Source organism: Sycon ciliatum, chromosome 3 (assembly GCF_964019385.1).
Source record: "Sycon ciliatum chromosome 3, ocSycCili1.1, whole genome shotgun sequence".
Lineage (NCBI taxonomy): Eukaryota > Metazoa > Porifera > Calcarea > Leucosolenida > Sycettidae > Sycon > Sycon ciliatum.
The window spans coordinates 23,559,107-23,582,560 of NC_088645.1; the positions used below are offsets into that span (position 1 = coordinate 23,559,107).

Sequence of the window (23,454 nt, forward strand, 5' to 3'; positions counted from 1 at the left end):
GAAATACGATGTTGAACCGACGCATGCACTGCTGTACACAATACTTGCCAATCCAGGATCAAAATGTGCACAATCCAGCACATTGAGTCTGATCCTCTACGTTGTTGTACATCGTACTGCACTTGACAGCCTTGATCTAATTCCCGCCCCCTGCCAAAAACCCAGCTGGGAAGCGACATGGCGTGGGGGCGGATCAACGGTACTTTACGGTAGTACCGTAAAGTACCGCCAGAGCGCCCCATCTCGCGAGAGCGCCCCACCTTGATTTTACAGCCAAGGGAAGAAAATTGTATGGCAGAATGCTACTAAGTTTGTACGATGTGAGAACCTTCGTGTACTAAGTTCACACTTGGTATGCTTTTATGTGGAGCTCGAAGGTAAACTGGGTACGGATTGACTGCACAATGTGCAATGTTTGTACAAGGTCCGTGTCGTATGACCTACAGACAGCAATCCACCTCCACAAGGCGGCCACGAAAGGACGAGATGGTGGGGCGCTCTGGCGGTACTTTACGGTAGTAGTACCAGAAAAGTACCAAATGTTCTGCCCATTTTTTCTGCCTGCAGTATCCAGGTATCCGCTAAGGCCTAAGGGCAAGGTTGGAAAAGGTGTAACCATGGTAATGGTGTATACCGATACCGTGGTATACTGCACTTGTTTTTCTTTTTTTTTACTAGGGCCACAGCTTCCAATCATGACATGCAAAGCAGCGGTGGAGCATCGCAGGCATGAATCGTGGACGTGGTGGCGGGGTCTGATGTGCTCCACCGACCTCGGCCAGGCTCTCGGCTTCTTCATCAACATCCTAACAAACACGTGGAATGTGTCCGGAGACAGCAGAGCCTCTCCTCATCCCACGTACATGTACATTGTAGATTGTAGCCCGTACAACGACCTAGTCCTAGACTTTAGAACTGACATGCATGGTTGGATGGATACGTCCTCATGGGTACGCAACCAAGTCTTTGTGAGTTTGTCCGACAGCGCTGCAGGGCCTAGGGGAAAAAGGCGGTCTCAACGAGTGCTAGCCCTTGGCGGATTATGCCCGATAAATTGTCGAATTATGCTTCCCATTATGCCCAAATTATGCCAGTGATTATGCTACATTATGCTGGAATTATGCCAATGATGGTGCTATACTATGCTGCCGTCCAATTTAATGGTATGGTGAACTCAGTACAAACAGCCATCGGCAGATTATGCTCGGTAAATTGATGAATTATGGCTTTCCATTATGCCCAAATTCAAAGCCCGGCGGAACCGGTCCGGTTGGTCAGGCCATGGCCGAACCAACGTTTTGGCCATCAACGTGTGTTTACTGCTGAGAAGGTCATGTGTATACCCTCCATATCATACACAAACTGTATGAAAGTCATGTGTATACCCTCCATATCATACACAAACTGTATGAAAGTCATGTGACTACCCTCCATATCATACACAAACTGTATGAAAGTCATGTGCATACCCGCTACGTCATACACAAACTGTATGAAAGGATAGGGTAGGGCCGGACCGATCAAAAACTGCTTGCGCCGGTCCTGGTTAATTATACCAGTGACTATGCTACATGATGCTGGAATTATGCCAATGATGGTGTTATACAGTAGTAGCCTTGCACTCTTGTTGCACTTTGCTATGTAGTCGTCACAATGACTGTGGCACCATGACAGCACTGCTTACACGTACAAGGGGTAACATTCACCGGGTTGTTTCCTGTAACAACTAATATGCCTGGAGCATTAATCTTCAGCCAGCATCGTAAGGTTATGCGGACCGTCTGATCTCAGAAGTCCTTTATGCCAAAGCATAATTTTTAGACGAAATCCGAAAATTATGCTAGAAATTATACCAGCATACTCCGCCAATTTCCCAAGGGCTATCAACGACGTCTGAAGCTTTTTTTCCTTTTCTGTTTTTACCTAGTCCACTATGCTCCCGAATGAATGCGGGAAATGGTGGCGGGACCCTGCTGCTCAGCCGACCTTGGTGGTCTCGGCGTCTGCACAGCAGACAAAGCGCGCCAAGAAAAATAGAGTTTCTGATAGCTGAACTCAGTCGCCTGCATGCATTGCATGCAGCACCAGTCCTAGCCTATCTAGGCTCGAGTCTCCCATACTCACTGGCCATAGGAGGTTCAATCTACCATGTCGTTTCATCAGTGTCGCTCACATTCAGCGGACCTCAGATGGTGTGGTGCTCCAGCTCTCGGTACGCGGTGAGGTCGAAATCGCAGCGATCTTTGGCTCTCAAGAAGGAGGTCATTCCCACCTTCAGCCAGACCAGTCTTTGTCCGGTGTTGGTCCTGGAGGAGTATGTGAAGCGTACTGCAGGCTTGAGACCAGATGGCAGTAGTATTCAGCTGCTTATCTCCTCCAGGAAGCCTCATCAGCCCGTTTCAGCGCCTAGCGTTTCACGGTGGTTGCTGGAAGTAAGTTATGGCCTTGGCGGGCATCGACACTTTCACTTTCAAGGGCCATTCCACACGTGGTGCATCTGCTTCACAGGCCGCCGCGGCTCCCATGTCTGCGGATGATAATATATTATTGTCAAGGCAGTAGGGTGGAAGAGTGTGAACACGGTCCTTTCAGAGGTTCTACTGCCGGCGACCTGTCAGAGATACTCAGAGTCAGGCCCGTCATCAATTTGCAGAGTCCCTTCTGAATTTTGTTTTGATTTATTTATTTTTAATTTCGGCCAGTCGGCTACTATCATTTCGTCTTGGGGATAAGACAAGGGGAAGTAGCCATGTCGGGGCGTGAGCCCGCCTTTCTGAATTCTGCCCAGTGTGCTGTTCAGAGTGGCCGACCTGCATGTCATTATGGCATGTGCATCTTCCTCTGCTTATCAGCGGCCAATGTGTTACAGTTTCCACGTAAGGCCCTCTGTGACATCAGTATTGTCCACGCTATTCTCTGCCGGTTTTATTACCTCCCTGCTGTGTTCATAATTATTAATTTTATGCCCCTGGCATACCATGATACGCCAGGTTCACAGCATTCTGTGTGTTGGACACTTTCTGTGAGGCATAATGTCACACTATGGTGTGTCTCTGTGCGCAAGCTGGGTGGCTTCATGCATGCATGGGCGATTTGAAGATACACTGTCACTGTTACATCGAAGCTCGAAGCTCCGATATGCACTGTCCCATTTCACAAGCAATGGCACATTGTGCTGTGAAGTGGGGATTTTATGAGGAGCGGACAGCGGAGATATAACAGTCCCTCCCACCACACCGCTTACTCCGGCGCTTAGCCATGGCTATCCCTCCGATTTTACCGCCGAAAAAGGGCAAGGAGGAGGAGGTTGTGCGCCAATTGTAGGCATATGCGGATAATGCCGGCAGAAAAATTGGCAGAATTCGGTACTTTTTCTGGTAAGTTTCATGCATGTTTGGTATGTGGATAAAGAAATGGAGCTGAATTCGAGGAATTGCCCGCCATAAGGTTTGTATGGTTCTGCCGATTTCACTGCTTTTCGAGCAGAATCTGCCACCGTTTCGAGCATTATCCGCACACCCCTAGCCAATTGGCAGAAATCAATTTTATACAAAGGCGATTTGAAGTACTGTCTTGAGCATGGAATTGCAGCGCCGTAGCTGTTGTGCCACCACCAGTGCCGGTGCCAGTGGATATGGCTCGCCGAGGGCATTCTTTCAGAGCTCTGGACTGTGAGGGAGGAGTATGGGAGTCTCCACACACAGGTCCAACAGCTAAGGAAACCAGGGAGCACCCCGCCACATCGGTGTGATCATTAGACACATGGACACCTCCTCCCGCGCCACCTTTCGCAGACGGCGCGATATCAGACTGAATGGAGGAAATGCGTTACCGCGGAGGTCGGACCAACTGAGAGTGAACGCATCGATCCTCCACGCAAACGAGTCCAGTTGCCAGCTGACATAGCGAGGCAACTGTGTCGTGACCCGAGAGAGGCAAACAGATCGACTCAGGGCCTGCTCTAGACATTCAACACAGCCTGGTCAGAGTGTACCTGGCGCATGCAGGTCAGCCGGGTCAAGCCGGGTCAGATCATCCGGCAGAAAAACAAACAAAAAGCCTGCTCAAAACTTGCAACTGTGTCAAAAGCTACAATATAGCCAAAGTTACGCTTTTGACTGCCTGCCCCATCGACTTTCAATGTCCTGACTTCCTGCTCGCCGCTGGCCAGATCGCGCTCGAATCAGTTGACCCCAGTTGACCCTAGCCGAGTTTCTGTCGCTTGTGTAGATCTACGGTTGCGCTAGATTTGCATGCAACATAATTATGGGGTCCGCGAGTCGTAAAATACCGGTATTTTAGGAATCCATTGTGAGTAAGTAAGTTTGAGACATTTTTCAGCCGGGTCAGACTGGACCCGGTGTTATCTGTTCAGCCAGGTCGTGCAGTTCCCCAGCCGGGCGCGTGACCCGGCTGACCCGGCTCTCCAGCAGGCCCTGCGACTTCCGGCACTGGTGATATGCACTGGAGCAAACCACGGAATACCAGAGGGCTTACTTCCATTCCGAGTCGAAATTCAGCCTCCACCAATGGTCCGCCAGTCCGCCTGCACATTCAACTCGCCCAGCAGGTACACATGTACATGTAGATCTACTCGGCAGGAACCAATTTTGGTACTCACACACCACCTCCAGAGGCGCACGGCTTACACATCTCATCTGAAACCTTCACCAGCCAATCTGACGTTGGATCATTTTTGTAGTCAGTAGATCTACTACTACAGATCAACTGGGACAGTACTCAGTAGTAGTCTAGCGTCTCGCACTCCGCTCAGCTCAGCGTCTAGCACTGCCCCTGCCTCTGGCCTGGTACCAGGTCTACTCCTCCGCCCGGGCCCCCACGGGCAGGCCAATCAGGCCATCACTCATCAGGCACCAGGGCAAGAGCGTCACCGCATGTAGTAGCTGGCCGGCCGTGTGAGTGCGCACGATGCCGCAGGATGCGGTACTCCATGATTGCATGCCAACCAGGGCCCAGGCGCTAGGCTGGAACGAAATCAGTCTCTTTTATTTCTACTAGTACTACTATTTAATAGCATTAGTAAATTTAGTTACTAATTCTAGTGTCTGTGCCAGGCTTATCTTGGCACTTGCCTTGGCCCTAGTACTAGTACTAGTAGCCCTCGTCTTGAAGTAACAGTTATCACTGATTATTAGTTGAGATCGCAATCACCATCGCACTCACGTGGAGCCTGGCTGAACAGTGAATACAGCCGGCTAGCCTGGCTTGAAGTAGTTAGTTGAAGGTCAGAGTGTGGTGTGCATGTGCCATGTGGCGATCTGTCGAGGCAAGTGTTGACAACAGGCCCACATGCACAGGCACAGGGCTACGCTGTATCATGCAGGTCTATCACTTACACCTAGTACCTCTGCATCTGCCCTGCACAAGCCACAAGTCAACAAAACCTGTACTAACAGTAGTCTACGCTAGACCACACTACAGACTAGTACAGACTATCCACAGAGCCAGTCAGTCCCTGACACTACAGTCAGTCTGTCAGTCAGTCAGTCAGTCTATCGTCTACAGAGTCAGTCGTAGTCTGCATGCAGTCACTGAGTCATTCGACAAAAAAATTGTGTGCACGACGACAGCCTTGGAATGGGTCAAATCTTTATCTCTCGACTAGCGAATTTATCATTGACTTGGCTTTGTTTGCACGTAGCTCGTTTGTCAGCACACACCTAGTAGTAGTAGACCTACCTCCAACTCACGCTACTCTACCAGTCTACGTCAGCGGCTGTATCTAGCTAGGTGGACCGTCCGTGTAGACGTGTCCAGCCTCCTGCTGAGTTCTGGTACGAGTCGCAGCGAGATGCACTGGAGGCTGGTGCTGATTGCCGCATCTTTAGACATTAGGCTCACGAGTGCAGGGAGTGTTTCCTGATGGGAGTTCGCATCAATTTTTATTTTGTCACCCTTTCGTTCCGGTGGCCAACAATCAAGAACCACGCTGGCTGAGATGTTGAGAGTTTTGAGCTGAGTGAGTGGGGCCAAGCAATCGCGGCGTGGATGAGCCTGAACCTTCACGAAAAATTCAGTCTCCCTTTAGTGGTGGCTGCAGTGACTTGTCTGCAGGGTAGGGGCACACTGTTGACTAGCGAAGTGGAAGAATGACGGACCAAGGCGACTGGCAGGCGAACATGTTCCCGCCGAGTCAGCGGAGCTCCGATCGCATGGTCAGAGACGACGTCGAGATGGCGAACTTCGGCGTGGCAGACGAGCACATTCGCAACGACTACAACGGCCAGGGTCCTGGCTATGTCGATCCTGGTGAGTGCTGTGTGATTCCGGGTGAGTCCGCTGGGAAACCTGGAGCTTTTCTAGCTGCTCTGGCATTTCTAGCTTTTAGCCTTTTACTAGGCTTTTACTTTTAGCAATTTAGGTGCAATTAATTTTCTGGGGGTGTGTGTGCGTGACTACCTTGATGTACTCATCAGCGAGAGCGCTCGTCGTATCTATGTCGGGATAATTCGATTGCCCTACTTCGAAGTCACCAGTAATTATTCCTCCTATAATGCGATGTATTCCGATTTCTAAATCAACAAAATTACTTACTTCGTTTATGTTGTGACCAAGCGATCAGAAAAGTTATCGTGTTTGTCGCAGAAGCGCTTGTTCACGTTCCGTGAGCGGCGTGGTAAACAAAACACACTCGAACAAACAGAACTCTTGATCAGTAAAATCAAAAAATTAATACTAAAATAATATTAATAATTGGTCGTTGCGTCTGGTACTGCTCGACCTGTTCGTGTCACCTGCTGATAATGCGAGTGCACACCGGAACACTGCCTGCCTTCTCGCCTTCGCCGTTTTTTCCATTACTAGTTTGACAGCGTGGAAACACGTCGCCGGGGTAAAGACGCTCGTGCGAGCACGTGGTTCCATTGTCCGCTGTTCAGCAAGAGTTGCGTCCCTGCTGAGTAACACTACTCACAGTTGTTGACACAGACGGAAGCGCATACACCATGTACACCGCTTCAAGCCATCACAACTGGAGTGGTACTTGCACCGTCCATGCTCGTCGTAAATGGAGACCCCCAGTACCTATCAATAATAATAATATTCGCTATCAAACACAAACAAAATCTAAGATCATGACAAGACGAACTCCTATTGAATTATTGTGCTGTAGTTGATTTGCACTCAACTGCATGCTGGCATTGATTACTAGCACACTAACGCTCTGGTTTGAGAAGGCAGAAACGCAGTACCTGGGAGCCCTGGCATAGGGAGACAACATGGGCAAAAAGTTGAATAAATTATTATTGGTGTTGTGCTTCCAGACGGCCCCCCCAGTTCCCCCCTAGGGCAGGGCCGACTTATGCATGTCTGTACATGGCATCGCAATCTGGGCCGCATTTGGGGCCAGCCGCCTTGACTTGACCCCGATTATGAGTTGCATGGAACATGTAGAACTTCCCAATCCCCTGGCTCGAAAACGCACTTCGTTTCAGGCACTATGTACTTTTGCCGTTTTCCTAGGCTAGAACCGGTCCGGTTGGTCAGGCCATGGCAGGACCAACTCTTTGGCGACCACCATGTGTTAACTGCTGAGGAGGTCATGTATACCCACCACCTCATACACAAGGTACGAACGGCCGTGGCATGGCCGGACCAATCCAAAACTGCTTCCGCCGGTCCTGTAGAAGCCACGATTCCCTGATGTGCATGAGAAAAGCCCTCTCCGCAATCTCCTGCGGGAGGTCCATGGGCAGTAAAAGCTTGAGTCGTCTCTGAACTGGCTCATCCTAGTTAGATGAGTTAAATTGATCATCTAAATTTGGGCACGGTGAAATGTCAACGTAACGCCCATTTCTGGTCATTTTTAGCAGTGTGCTCACAGGGGTGTAGACGAGAGTATGTTTGCCCAACCCAGCGATCGTTAGCTACATACTGAAGCCTATGCTCTACCTGTTCATTTAAAAAAATTGATAATATGTTTCCATACGACCACTGACAGCCGTTCGAACGTACCGAGACCGGATACAGCGTCAGATACTGCATCAGATACAGACTAGTATAGGCAGATATGTTTTGTCGGGAGCTGAATTTTAGACCTTTTCGTATATCGAGTTTTCCTACTGAAAATTGGATAATTCCCTTTCTTTGGAGCAGGACAAAATAATTATTCACTGACTAAATGGTCTGCTTGTACAGTGCATCGTGTTCTTCTGAAAGTGAAAAAAAAGCTTTTTCGGTGTTTCGAATGAAAAGTGGTAGATAAGAAATCACCGGTGACCATACACTCTGCGCTGATTTTTGTTGTTGTTTTTTTTGTGTTTTTTTTTGTTTGTTTGTGCAAATCTTCCTCACCACGTACGTATGAGGGTGGATAAGAAAAAGAACCAGGAGTCGAAAATTCGGTCAGGTTGTACCAAAGATAGCCGGGTATAGTAAAATGCATGGAAAAGTCCGTCCGAAACGTGAATTCGGCCAACATTGGCTTTTCTAAACCAGGTGAGCTAACTCATCTGGCTGATAAACTGAGGGCCGGTTCTGACTATTCGCATCCGCCAAACCAAAATGTTCCGCAACCCGTTCAATTGCAGCACTCGGCCAAGCAATGTTACCGGCCCAGTCCCCGAGCACAGTGCACAGCGTAGAGCACATCAGACGTATTGATGAGTGCATGGAAGAGCGGTGGTCACGTCATGTCATGTTGTCTGAACCGAGAGAACTAAATTCAGGCCTCAAAAAACCCATCTGCGTCAACTTTCGGAACTTGCACAGCTACCCCTGTTTTGTTTTGTTAACTGTACCCTATTTTTTATATTTTCAATTCTACCATTTGGTTTACCTGCCATTTATGCCCAAGGTACGGCATCCTCATATGCTGTGTTGTGCCCTGTGTGTGTGGTGTGTGTGTGTGTGTGTGTGTGTGTACGTATGCGTGTGTGTGTGTACGTATGCGTGTGTGTGTGTACGTGTATGTGTGTTGCATATGTACACGTGTGTGTGTGTGTGTGTGTGTGTGTGCACATGTGCGTGTGTATGTCGTTGTTTAGACTATGAAGATGAGCAGTACTACCCTCCAGTACCTGGTCACCAGCAACCGCCTAACCAATCGCATGGTCAGCAATCACAACGTAAGACTAGGATTGATTATCTTGGTCTCCAACTTATCACAAGACATACAATAACAGTTATTAGTATCAGGCGCGTGCACCGGGTCAAAAAAGGTGGTTTCCAAAAAAATTCGACCGCCATTTTGCAATAAGCTACATGTACATGTACCTGCAGATTCAGCAGTATTACACGCATTACACACTGAAAGAAAGGCTGCCAGTCCCACCGAGCCATCAAAACAAATGTAGTACAAAGGCATTTTCCTGACATAGGATAAATGGATAGGCTAGCCGACGTTATACAAGTAGTTCGAAGTAGTGAAGGAAGATTCAGATACTCTTGCTAGTAAGTGAGTCAAAGAAGCAGGTCAATCCATGTCCCTGTCTGAGTCCGCAGTGGCACTAGTCTATAGCCCTGGGAAGACACGCGCAACCGGAATTTGAGACAATTCGCTAGGATCCATGGTATTTTTGTAGTGTTCATCGTAGAGCGCTCCTTTCTTTTGTAGCTGACCGCTGAAGACCTGTTCCTGACGTCAAACATGTCTATGCATGTCTGGACTGTCGTGCAATAGAGGAAAATATTTATGACAAATAATATGATTGCCACCCAAGTGCGGAAGTGAAAATTTGCAATCGCGTGTCGCATCGCAAAAAAGCTTCTGTGAATCCCGCACTGGGACGTAGAATACCTGTCGAGTGCCGTAGCTCCACTATACGACCTTGGATCGACTTCAGATCTGTTGTAGTCGACAGCTGAGAACTTTCTAATGCGAATAGACCTTTCGATTACTCAATTCCGTTCAGGGAAAGCCGAGTTACGAAATATTTGAGTGTTTGCAGAATGCACTTCATAAAAAAAGGTGGTTTCCGGGCTCCAAGAAAACGACGCGGTGCACGCGCCTGAGTATCGCAACAAGAAGGACAAGCTGAAGTGACATTGAGGTACTTTATTTAACAATGTCAAGTGATGGAAACGATGCGAAAACAATTACTGTATATTCTCTATTATAAGCGCTGTGCTTACTTCCTCCGCGTCATCGAAATTGTCGCAGTTTGACTTTTGATATAAAACGGGGTATTTACTCACCAGCACTCGTACCACAGGTAAGGAATCGGACATAGGCGATGGTCATCAGTATAGGGTGACGGCAAAGTTCTATTTTCTGTTATTGGAAGCTGGAATTTTTGAACTAGACGCAATTTCTTCGCTGATGTCGCTGCGATGGTAATTTCGACTCGCTGAGATCAGTCAGGCGTTGCAGCCTGCACATTTCTCGTGCTTATGGCCATTCACTCAAGCCTCATCACTGTTTTACCTTAGCTGGGATGCGAATGACTTCGTGGAACAAGTGGCAGCGCTTGGAGAAACATCGAGGGGTCAGCAAACTAAATGCCTGCAACAGCGGTAAAATTTGTCGCTCTGGCCGAGACACTCAGTACATGATTGTACCTGCAAGAGCCGTGTAGACTCTACATGTAGTGCTAGTGATGCACGCGCAGGTGCCGTACCATGTATACCAGTGAACCAGGGCCGGGCAGTGATGCTGAAAAAGAGGGCGCGCTGGACGTGATAGTACACTTACCTGCATGAGCTGTGAACACACAGCTAAAATAAATGGGCATGCCACGGCTAAAAAAAGTTCATTTCAAGATCGAGGTGATTCCGCCGACGGTAATCAACCGACCTCGCAACGATCTTGTATTCTTGCTAGGCTTCGTAGGTGGTGAAGTAGAAATCATCCAGAGCTAGCAGACGACAAGGATAGCAGCTCTTGTCCTGTGGAGAAAGTCAAAGTGTTTGAGATGAGGCGCGACCAACTTTCAACCTTCCTTGAAATATTTCGGAACGATATTTTTGCGTCCATTGACATCAGCGACGACGAGGACTTCATCTCTGCATGCAAACTCTCAGTCCAACTGTCCTGGAACGTTACTCTAGGCTTCAGACTATGATTCTGTGTAATATGTTTTGAATGGCTTAGCTTATGGAGTTGTCAGTAACAAGTGACAAGTCACTAGTCAAACTGCGACAATTTCGATGACGCGGAGGAAGTATATTTTTTCAACAGCCCTCTACCCCGTGCTTATATTGGAGACCGTGCTTATATTTTTCAACCAATACATCCGTACAGAGCAAGAAGAAATACATGCTAGATATCATGCATCCCGCATTGATTTCCACCAAGACCGTGCTAATAATAGAGACCGTGCTTATAATGTTTCGAAAGGTGCTCACAGTGTGCTAGTATTAGAGACTGTGCTAGTAATGGAGACCTGTGCTAGTAATGGAGACCTGTGCTTATAATAGAGAATATACGGTATGAAAGGAAAGAGACCTCCTTATTTGTTCTTGCCATCAGTGTGCTTTGCATCTACTTCCAATACTACCATCAGTACTTTTCGTGCATTGTATTCAAACTTTTCACTCAAAGAAAGTGATGCTATTCGTGCTGCTGCTGCTGTGGCTACTGCTGTTGCTGCTGCTGCTGCTGTTACTGCTGCTGCTGCTGCTGTTGCTGTGGCTTCTGCTGTTGCTGCTACTGTTGTTGTGGTACGCCAGTTGGCATGACCCGCAGCATGTCGGGCCGCGCCGGTGGTGGCATGGTGGAGGGCTGTGAGTTCATGCACGAGCTGCCCAGTCGGCGAGAGCAGGCCAGCACCGCGGCAACCATTCGCCGACGCCAGACCGTGCACAGATCCATGACTCGGCCGCAGATAAACAGCAAGTAAGCGAATAGACGATATGCCGAATAACGCGCAGCTAGACTTGGGAGGGCGTTGCAGAGTAGTTGCTTACAAAGTTCAAAGTTGTGCGGTTAGTTTGAAGTACCTGTGACTTGTGCTCCTGCAGAGCTCAGGGCCTACCGTGTACACATTGTAGTAAAATTGTATGCGGTGCCCTTCCTAATCTCACAGCGTATTATTTGGCATATCTATTGTTCTAAACTATAAAGCAGCATCCTCTTCTCGATGGAATGCATGTACGGTGCTGCTCAATGAAATCCGATCGTGTTATTCCAGTACTTGACAGGTGCTGTGCAGCCCTAGACCTGTGACCACTTGAACTATGACATGGTGCAGGGTGCAATCTTGACTAACGCAGCACTGTGGGCATGTATTGGATTGGCGCTACCGGCTTGCTACTGTGTGCTGCGTGGAAGCAAGATCTGCCTTTGTAGACCTGTTTCTCCAGAATTGAAAGGGATCCAATTCCAGACCTCATATCTGCTATGTCAGTTGATTTGATTTTCCTGTCTACCCCCCGGCGCAATCTTGCGGTAAAACTCGCTGTTTTTGTCTTCTCCTTTTTCCCCTGCTTATCCTCCCTTGGTCTGTGTGTCTGTCCATCCATACAATCTGTCTCTCTGCCTCTCTCTATATCTCTCTCTCTATCCATCTCTCTCTCTACTCCCTCCCTTCTTTGTACTTAGTGGGCGCGAATCACCGCAGTTTGTTGAAGATGAGGTTGACGACGTCTTGCCCAGCCTGAGGGAAGCCGGCCGCTCAGCGTCATCTGCTCATGCTCACAGGCAGTCCATGCGCAGAAGGCCAACTAGGTAAGGAGAAGAATCTTTAACTTAACTGTACCTCTCTCTATCTCTCTACCTATCTTCTCAATCTCCGAACAGCTAGTTGACTTCTACACCGCTCACGAGACAATATGCTACCGTCAGGCGAAATAGCACGTCATAGTACATTCGAGATCAGCGGGAAGAAGATGACGACGTCCACTAATTTAGTATCTGTGCACACGATTCTGCTGTGTGTGTTACTCTGTGTGTCAGCTATGGCATCATCGCCTGTGGTTCCATGCCTAGCATGTACGTCTGAACCATCCTACAAAGTTTGAATGACGTAGGTTGAGCGATCGCTCCGCGAAACATGCTTTTTGAAATTCTCTTCATAGTATATCTTCCACCATTGAAATTTCGAATTTCTTCGAATTTTTTGCTGGGAGGGGTGGCTTGCAACCTCGATATGGCTTGTTCCAGGCATGCTTTGGAGCCATCGCCTGTTGAAACAGTGGCGGGAAGCTGCCCTGCAACTGTTCCAGCAGGAAATTAATCGATCCGAGAAAGCGCGAGTCCGCGAATCTCGGTTGAATATTGAGTATTTCAAGCCTTTTCACGACGAAGATGGAGTTCTTTTTGGAGATGGACGTCGCGACAAAGGACATGGTGTCCGACTTCTGGCGTCTGGTGAAGCCAGGGATCATTTGTCCAGTCAGGTCGGCAGCCTAACCGTCGGTAAGCTTGTGTTTGGATCCCGTTCTGCTCGATGTGGTAGATCACAAACAATTTGAGTATCGCACAAATTGATTTCAGCATCGTGCGTACGGTATTTTATATTCAGAAAATCCCAAAGTGTCTCTGTGTGGCCGTCCTATGCCACGAGAAACTCCAATCAGGCTCCTATGTCCTCTGCCTTCATGATTGAATGTCCACTTCGTTTGAACAACGAACACAACAATCGAGGACGGCTTTGCAATGAAAAATACAGCTATACTAGAGCTGAAAAAAGAAGAAAAAAACGGGCTCAGGATGAGACTCGAGTACACGCATACTCTCCCAGCAGGTGAAACGCAAATTTTTGTGAAAAATGCGTGACGCCGACTGACCAGTAATTTCGCCTGACGAATATGCACTGGAACTGAAAGGAAATCTTATGCCAAACATCCACGGAGGAATCTCCTTCTGAGCTTGCTTTACCATTCTTTCTCTACAACTGATAACCAGCAGAACATGGTCATACACTGCAGGATCTAGGAGATCTCCAAACAAGGTTCGTTGTTCTGGAAATGCGTAGGGGTACCTGGCATAAGTAGGATATGACCCTCGGAGCCGGGTTATACCGTACCCTCAATATAAATCCCTCCTGCTATCGCAGTCGGGATTTATATTCAGCCGGTATAACCCTCTGACTTGGGTTAGGCCACACGTTTTTATTTCTATGTTTCTCGTAACCTGAAAATCTAAAAACGTCTGCGAGAGGTGGAAAAAAATAAAAAATGACCGAAAAACAAAAAAGCTTATTAGACCTTTGTTCACACTAAAATCCACCAATACACCATGCAAAATAGCATCCATAGTTAGCAACTAGTAATAGTACTAGTATGTGGTAGGAGCTTCTGTCACAATCTGTGCATTTGCAGCTAGATTGCGCAAAAAAAATGCCGTCCTTGCATCCTGTGTCGCGCAGGCCAGGCCAAATTATGTACATGTGCATGAGTGTGCTGGTCCCCACATGCACAGTCACTGCAGCACAGTTTTTTTTTCTTTTTTTCTTCCAGACTCCTGAATCGTATGCGCGCGGGTGACGAGAAACATAGAAATAAAAATGTGTGGCCTTATATCCTCTACTTATAAAATTCCAAAAATAAGATCCAGGTCTTCCAAATGTAGCAAGAGGAGATGAATCTGAGATGCTAATATTTTAAGAGCATTATCCAATGCAACCCTACATATCTGCCAAGACCCAATAAGGAAGAATGTCTCACCTACTTGCTGCCATTTACGTCGTCATTTTTTGACTTGGAAAAAACTTAGTCACTGTGTTTTAGCAAATATGGGGCAGGAATGGCCAATTCTGTGTGCTGTGTGCCCTGTGCTCTATGTTAGGCCGGCTGGCCAGCGCGTGTCAGCGTATCGCCAAGTCAAGTGGCAAATAGGCTTGGTAAGTGCTGCAGGGAGTGAAGAACGTGTTGTGCTGGGTCAGTGGGTGATGACCTATAATTGTTCATCGTTATTTTGGGCAATGATCTATAGTTGTAGTAGGTCTATATTTGGTAGTGGTGATTATGATACTTCACTTAGTTGTATAGGAAGTTCATATTTGGCAATCGTATCCCTGTGCTATGCCCCAGGGCCTTTCTCCTTATATGTATTTAGTGTGTATGCTATTCTTGGTAGTACTATGAAGTCTTCCCAGAAATCCCTGGGGGGTCTACCTCTGATTGGTTAGGGCCTTCTATAAGCAGAGTAAGATCTCAGAATTAAGTCATTCCTAACCCTGAAGTCTAAGAGCACACAGTGCCTCGGAGAGTGGGGACAACATTGGTGGCAGCGGTGGCCAGAAGGAAGAAAGTGGAAGCAGATGGTGGAAGGAGCAAGGCAGAAAGATGAAGGCTGAAGACGGAGGGAAGTATCACCAATAATAATAATGTAAAACAAACTAGCTTGTCCTTTGTGTCCTGCGTCCCGGGGAACGGAATGGCTGTGATTCCGTTGCAACGTGCTGCCGAAAACCGGGACGCAGAGGATGATTCTGTTTGTCGTCGTCAACCTGTACTGCAAGCGATCGGGAGAATAAAGATTTGCAAGCGTGAGAACTGAGAAGATGATCAAGAGAGGAGCTGGTGGGAACGTCAAGGTGGTGGAAAAGGAGGCAGAGGAGGTGGTGGACCGACACAAGCTGTGGACTATTGTTGTGTTTATTTTTTATTTTAATTCGCAAACCAAACGGGCAGATCTGCCCAATGAAAAGGTGGCCAATGCAGATAGACTGGAGCCCGGTACGGCAGATACCGCTTGGAGCGTGTGCCCGTGGCTCGCCAGAGGCCAGTGGATGTGTCTGGCATCGCCGATTGTGTGTTGTCCTTTTGTTTTTCGTCTTTTTGTTGTCCTGCTCACTGTGTTAACCGATCTTGCTTCTCTTGAGTTCGTTGCTTGTTGCTGTATTGTTTGCATTTGGTTGTCGTTCTGTTGTTCTTCATCGTTTTCGTTGTGGTAGATTTACTTTGCGCTGCTGCACGCTTACGATTTTTCTTTGCGTTTCAAGTCATGTGGGCATGACTTAAATTGGCAGGGGGGGGGGGGGTTATGTTGTATGTCTATTACTAGGTGATGATCTATTATTGTTCATCTATATTTGGGTAATGATCTACATTTGTTGTGGGTCTATATTTGGTAGTGGTGATAATGATCTTCACGTTGTTGTATGGGAAGTTCATATTTGGCAATCAAATCCCTGTGATATGCCCCAGGGCCTTTCTCCTTATATGTATTTAGTGTGTGTGTGCTATTCTTGGTAGTACTATGAAGTCTTCCCAGAAATCCCTGGGGGGTCTACCTCTGATTGGTTAGGGCCTTCTATAAGCAGAGTAAGATCTCACAATAAAGTCATTCCTAACCCTGAAGTCTAAGAGCACACAGCTAGTACAGTGCCTCAGGGAGTGTGGAGTTGCTGCTGGCCATGGCGTGGTGGTGTGTTGCTGGCTTGCGTTGCACTACACTCTAGCGCCATGTGCGAGTCCAGCTTGCACACTATTCACAGTAGCTCATTGGGAACTGGACCCCTAGTCCTAGCGGCTGACAGTCCACCTGTTCACAGTGCGAAGCAGAATGAAACCCAGCAGCAGCAGCAGTAGCAACAGCACGCGGGAAGTTGAGCTGATAGTCCTATCACCGTCACTGTGCAAACACCGAGCGCCGATTTCCCGCCGACTGGAGCGCCGTGCCGTCGACAGCGGCAGCGGTCACATCATCCTCACCGGCTTGAAAGTGTGTAGGAGTAGAGCGTGCTGCTTGTCTTGGCCTTGGCACTTCATGCACTCTCTTTACAGGTACTTAAAATGCCCTCCTTGTCGGGCATTGGTTGTGAGACTTACCACCTCACCCGCACCGTTAGGCGCTGCATCTGCCACCCTGGTATACCAGGCATGGTGGCAGCCTGGCATGAGCGAAACTTTCCTAAGCTGGTTGTGCTTCTCAACACAATTGTACAGCCGGTGGTAGCGCGGATGTTCGAACTTTACCTTTTATAGCCGATTAGCTGGCACCTTGTCTGACACATTTACACCTTGCATAGCTTATGTTGCACTGCTGTCAGCCATTTCGTTCTCTTTTGTTCCGCTTGCCACCAGTAGTCACAGGTGAATTCCAGGGCAAAGCCGCGTGTCGTATTGAATCCATGTCAGGTGGCTAGTGGATGCGCTGTACTTCTATCTATGACAGACCATCAACAGCTTTGCCCTTTCTTTGTGATACTCATTGCTGGTGGTGTATATGTGTTTGCAAATGTGACTCTGTCTTGGTGTTGTGTAGAAATGGAAACTACTGAAGGAGTCGATGGCCAACTTCTTCTACCACTTGGGCTTGTGGCGTGGCACCATGAAGCGGATCGAAGGTAAGTGTGCCATAAGCCCACTGCGTAATGACGTAATTTGTAGCATCAACACCCCACACAGCCACCTGAGCATGCTCGTCTGGGGCCGGTGAACAGTGCATTGCTGATCCCAGTGTACTCACATGCATTACTCATACCTTCCATATTTGGCAATGCACAATGGGCATGGCGAATATCACAAGTGGCGTCTGGACCGGTGCGGGCTCTCAACACCCTCGAGACGCCTTGATAGTGTTATGTAGGGCGAGCAACGAGTGTGTACACACACAGCTGGATTTCACTTGCAACATCTGCAGTCGCGGATAGAAACCGCCCAAAGGTGCTCGTTCTTGCCTAGAAAAATAATTTCGCCTTTCTGGGCGATAGAGGTTAACCAATTGTGCGTACAAATTTTGATCGCTCGCGATCGATGACTTCTATGCGCACAGCGCTAGACTGGTTTACCGCAGAGAGCTGGGATTTCCCCTACTGATAGCCAAGATGTACGCGCAGAGGGTGCCAACACATTTTTTGTGTGATGCAATATAAAAAATTGCGGAAATCGCAACTTGAAAAATGCTCTTTGGGGGAAGATGTTTTCGACTTTCGCTTGAGCTGGCCTCGCGACTGTCTGCCCTGCTGTACAAACCATGGACGCGGAGCAAGCTCTTTTGCTTCTGGAGACCCTTCCTGACGACCCTGTTGCCGCCTCATCCAGCGAAGATGAGTTTGTGGAGCCAGAAGATTCTGTTGAAATTATTTTTTTCTGACGACGACAGCGACGATATGTTGAGTGAAAGCAGCGCCAGCGAGAGTGACATGGATATCACAGACGACGACAGTGCCGTTGAGATAAGTGCTACCACTGGTGTAGGGGGACGTGGCAGAGGACGTGGCAGAGGGAGAGGACACGGCCGTGAAATAGGCCGTGGTCGCGGTAGAGGTCGTGGTGCACAGGTAGAGCCAGCAGTGTAGGCTGCACTAGTCGATATTTGCAACACTTGAGACAATGCTGATACTGCTGTGACTGGTAACATTCTGCATTCCACCCAGAGAACGAACCAGCCTGAGGGTGCCACTCCAGTGCAAGAATCTGATTTCTTTTGATTGTTACTTGGCATATTGCAACAGTTTGCCCGATCTGCAATAAACCCAAATTTCAAGTGCTAAAATTATTTCAACAACTTCCAATTCCTGAAAACGAAAAAAATTCACTATTGAATTTTTTCGTTTTCTGGAATTGGAAGTTGTTGGATCACATGCCTGAGGATTTTTACTTTCAGAATCACCCCATGTTGTACATAATAAAAGTGAAAAATAAATAAGTTACGGCATGAACAATGATGGTCGTTTTTTTGCTGTACAAATACCTAAATCGGTAAAGGGTTAAAGAGTAAGCGTATGAGTGAAGGAAAGAGTACCACATAAGGCCAGTATACCGTCACCGAAGAGAGGCTATCAAGCTAGTGTCCTGCTGGATATTGGGTTCATAATAATGCCACGAACCCATGATACAAAAAAATGAGTGGTGGTTGCAGTCCTCCCTGAGGTCGAACGATGCAGCTGTGTGATGCCCTCGCTATGCTTCGATCTACACAAACTGAGAGCATGGAGCCCTACACACGTGTAATGCTTACTGCTCTCGCCTCCATCTTCATAATTATACAATGCATCAAAACAGAAGAAAAAATCATACAGCGGCAGATATTTCCCCTGGACCACCAAAAAAAGGAGGACAGGAGGTTCCTTCAAAAATTCCTAAAAAGGCATAAGAGGCGAGCACTTTTGGGTGGTCCCTGACTGTGGATAAAGGTTTCGAGTGAAGATCGCCAAAAAAGGAAGGAAAGGAATCAAAGGGTTTTATTTCAATATTTATGTCCTAAAAAGGCGGAAAAGGGCGAGCATTTCCGTTTTATGTGCATGCCTGGTGAGAAGCCAGTAAAGAAACTTGGCAAAACTTCCTCTTATCAAGAGCTTGGATATGGGCTCATTGACTTGCACTTTGGTCTCCTTGGAAACTAAGAGGGAAAACTGGTCACTTAAATCTGTTTATTTTACAGGACTCCTCCCCCCCCCCCTTTCCCCTCCCCCCCCCCTCTTCTGCTCCCCCCCCCCCTCCCTAATGTGTGCATCATGTGTGTTTGTGCGTTTTCTCTTCTGTAGGTCGATTCGGTACCGGAGTCGTGTCGTATTTCCTCTTCCTGCGCTGGCTGGTCTTTCTCAATCTTCTCCTCTCGCTGTTAGTCATCAGCTTCATCTTCATTCCGCAGGTAAACAGCACATGGATGGACATCATGGGTGGCACATTTCAAACCCATCCATGGTTTCCCATCACGCGGTGGTGAAATCCTGAACTAGACTTCCTCCAGCGTGATCTGTGCTTTCTGCCGTGTAGAGAGCGAGAGAAAGGGGGAGCTCCTTAAGCTGTGAAAGCTGACAAGTCGATATCCTGTTATTAGGCAGATTTGCCTGTTTGTTCTTCGACTCTAAAAATACAAAAAAACGACAAGTTGTAAAATTTTGCTGACGCTGCGAAAGGGTCTTTGTGGTGCAGCACTCTCGTGGTGTGTAATTAACGTTAGCTCTGACTGAACTGCACACAGTGCCACAGCGAATGCACATGCGCATACATTTATCTCTCTTTTTCTCTCTCACACACACCCTCTCTCTCTCTCTCTCTGTTACTCTTTTTCTCTCTCACTCTCTCTCTCTCTCTCTCTCTCTCTCTCACTCACTCACTGACTCCCTCATTCCTTCGCTCTGTCTCGCTCACTCACTCCGTCTCTCTCGCTCACTCAACACACAACAAGTCTTTCTCATCTTGGGAATTTGTGCTCTTTTCGTCTATGTTTCAGCTGACCGTTGGCCGGACGAAAACTTCCAACCTGGGCACTCCTAAGAATGATAGCACTGAGTGGTATTCCTATATCCAGCAGACTATCACCGGAGAGGTAAGTTTTCACCGTCTTCTACTTGTTACACATGCCCCCCCCCCAGTACAGTGAACCTCAGTTTAAAGTACAATGGATATAGCAGTATGTACTATGACCTCCAGTATAAACTTATAGTACAATTGATATACTGTAAGACATGTATAATTATAACGAGGAAGCAAATCTAACGTTTTAACGGATGACATTTCTTCGTTATAATAAGATCCGTTGAGGCCGTACTGCTTCATATATGCTGTGTGTGGATATGGCAGAATACTGCAAGATCGTTAACATATCTTCTCGTTAGCCTATGAATTTTACACACGCCGAAAATCTGTGGACTTACAGTAGTTTTGAGCGCCCTGCATTGTGCTACCATGGACAGCTATTTGACGTTGGATGAAAGGGTAATTTTTAAATTTATAGCTCGACAATAAAATTAAATTTGCCGCTGGATGTGGTGTGCATCCCTGTAATGTACATACACTCGTACCTCGTTTATCCGGGCGCTCCGGGACCGGGTGCTGCCCACAATTTTGTAATGTCCGCAACTCCGAATCACATGCATTTTGATGGGGAATTGTCATAGATATGGCCTATCACGTCCCTAGTCCCACGTAAAGGACAAAAGAGTAGTAATATTTCCACTGGAACTCGTCCAAAGGGTGCCTGCCCGGTAGATCGAAAGGCCCGTAACTTCAGGGTCAGGATAACCGAGGTACGAGTGTACAGTGCTTGCCTTTGAATGAGTGTCGATGTCGGTCTGTGTGTGTGTGTGTGTGTGTGTGTGTGTGTGTGTGTGTGTGTGTGTATGTGTGTGTGCGTGTGTGCGTATGTGTGTGTGTGTGTGTGTGTGTGTGTGTGTGTGTGTGTGTGTGTGTGTTGTGTGTGTGTGTGTTTGTGTGACAGGGCTACCTGGAGGATACGCATCTGTTCATGGGCATCTACACAAACACGACCATCCAGCCTGGCTCATACTCCATGCCGTACGCGTATCTGCTCACGTTGTTCGCCCTGCTCCTCGTCAGCCTCTTGCTGCTGGTCTTCAGGTGAGCAGCGCTACTGTGGTGTGGAGAGATGAGAGGCCGACTCACGAATTCGGATGGTCTAGGTTTGGGCGTCCCAGCAAACTCTCTCTCTCTCTCTCTCTCTCAGTTTGTATTGTAGGAATGCACAGTGAGTGTGTTCGATTATGCCCGCGAATCGAGTTCATGAATCCATTCATGCGTCGATTTGCGCTATTCACATCACCCCATGTGAATAGGGTGAATGGATTCCGAATCGATTCCAGGGCTTATATGACATGAAATCGAACGGCGAGATTCCGTTCATGAATCGATTCAAGTATGTAATCGAACGCACTCGCCAGGGAGAGATTTCTACAGTGCTGCTCATTGAAATCCAATCCAGCTAGTGAATGCCACGCCGAGGAGCCCTGTGCAGCCCTAGACCTGCAAACACTGAGCTGCGAAATGGTGCAAGGGCGCAAACTTGACTCACACGATCGCATTTCACTGAGCAGCAGCATTGTAGTTACAGCTCTGAGTTTCACGCCCTGGCCTGGGCGATCTTCAGGTAACTTTTGTTCTTCTAGTGGGGAACACGGTATACAGTAAGTATGGAAAGCCGGGAGGATACGCGGGGAACCTATCACCTTTTGTACTGTAAGAAAACCCAGCCAGTGACGTCCACGTGCTACGCTGAGCATAACTCGTGTATATACGGAGACAGATTTATCCCGTTACGATTTTGAATGTAATAAACCAACTTGTCAATTACATGATTGTACTGCCAGTCGGTGACAGCTCTGCTCTGTTGCCACACAGGTGGATCGGGTGAAGGCATGTCTGGGCAGCTTTGAGCATGTAGGCCTCCGTAGCCTAATGGATATGGCATCGGCCTCCTAAGCCGGGGGTTGCGGGTTCGAATCCCGTCGGAGGTGTACTTTTTTTGCTCCTCTCTCTCTGCAAAGCCGACCGAGGGTTGTGGGTTCGAATCCCGTCTGAAATGTATTTTTTTGTTAGTTTTTTTGCGGCTTGTGTGCTATCTGGGTCAGTGTAGGTTTACAACAGTGTTCTTCCTCCCTGTCACGGTTTTGGCAATGCTGTGCGTTATGTTGTTTTCCGTGAGTGTTTCACGTGCACGCACATGCATGTGCGTACGCACGTACACACACACACATGCACACACACACACACATGCATGCACACACTCGTGCACACACGCAGTCACACACGTGTACACATGTACACACACTCATACACACACGCACACACGCACTGTGTGCGTCCCTCCCGCTCTCTCATACTGGCTCATTTTTGTATGTACCTGTGCATGGTTTGTCGTGCGTGTGCGTGCAGCATGGCCAAGGCGTACCGTGAGAGTTACGTACAGGACAGCGGCGGTTTGTACAGCTACAGCAACAAGACGTTTGGTGCGTGGGAGTTCACCATCACCGACGAGAGCACCGCCAGACTCAAGTCCATCAGCATCAAGAAGGACTTTGAGGTCAGTCATTGTTGATGCGGTGTCCAGTGCTGTGGTAGGTGGGTCACCATATTTTCCCGAGTAAAGGCCACGCTGACAAAAACAATCTGGGTTCAGCTTAAACTCATAAGCTGAACCCAGATTGTTTTTGTCGTGAAACACAGACATCTACCCTATTTATCCCCGTTGATTTGATCATCGTAGCATAAGCCGCAGCACTGACTTTTTTCGGGACTGATGACTGGTGTTTAAAGAGTGACCTATACTCTGCATAATACGGTAATAATAATACTGATGCAGCACGCATATAGCTCATGTGAAATGATCAAAATGATGGTTATGCGTCCGTCGACGTCTTTCTTATCTCTAGCTGTGCTGGAGGAGCTTCAATTTGACCGTGCTTGCCCTCACATCCTCTGCTCTCCTGTGTCTATTTCTTCAGGAGGAGCTTCAGAACGAGAAGGCGCTGAGCGAGAAGTGGACGTTTGACAAGACGATGAAGGCGTACTCTCGCCGCGTCGTCATCAACCTGATCATCCTGCTGATGTGGGCGGCGGCCGGGACAGCCATTTACTTTGCCACGACGGAGTCGATCGACGCCAATACGGAGAGTGTAAGTGATCTCATCGGTTTAATTTTGTCTATGTATGTAGCAGGGGAGTAGGAGCCGGTCCGGCCCAGAAGTGCTCAGAATGCAGGATTTTCACCCTAATTTCAAATTTTCCCGGGGATATTTTCCGCCGTCATAATATTGGGCACCATTGCCCGTTTGGTCTGCGATACAAAAATTTAATAGAATGTCAACAACAACAACAACAACAACAACAATATCCCCCACACCCCCTCCAGCCAGACCACCTCCA

At 47.9% G+C, this 23,454-nt stretch overlaps 1 protein-coding gene and 1 non-coding gene across 4 annotated transcripts in view; both read left to right on the plus strand.

The window, feature by feature from the left end:
• Window positions 1–23,454, plus strand: part of LOC135811810 (transmembrane channel-like protein 7) — an 80,541-nt gene that overhangs the window by 44,302 nt on the left and 12,785 nt on the right. The window contains exons 2-12 of one of the 3 annotated variants that reach the window (XM_065325054.1): window positions 6,048–6,291; window positions 9,006–9,086; window positions 11,629–11,794; window positions 12,500–12,625; window positions 14,687–14,741; window positions 17,111–17,192; window positions 19,335–19,441; window positions 20,027–20,122; window positions 21,014–21,153; window positions 22,465–22,612; window positions 23,034–23,204. In XM_065325054.1, coding sequence (XP_065181126.1) covers window positions 6,111–6,291; window positions 9,006–9,086; window positions 11,629–11,794; window positions 12,500–12,625; window positions 14,687–14,741; window positions 17,111–17,192; window positions 19,335–19,441; window positions 20,027–20,122; window positions 21,014–21,153; window positions 22,465–22,612; window positions 23,034–23,204 — 1,353 coding nt within the window. In that variant the 5' untranslated portion in view covers window positions 6,048–6,110. Of the gene's footprint in view, window positions 1–5,717; window positions 6,292–9,005; window positions 9,087–11,628; window positions 11,795–12,499; window positions 12,626–14,686; window positions 14,742–17,110; window positions 17,193–19,334; window positions 19,442–20,026; window positions 20,123–21,013; window positions 21,154–22,464; window positions 22,613–23,033; window positions 23,205–23,454 lie in introns of those variants that run through there. The other 2 variants (XM_065325056.1, XM_065325055.1) reach the window with 2 other exon arrangements.
• On the plus strand, window positions 21,974–22,046 carry Trnar-ccu (transfer RNA arginine (anticodon CCU)). The gene has a single exon. It is a non-coding gene; the product is annotated as a tRNA-Arg (tRNA).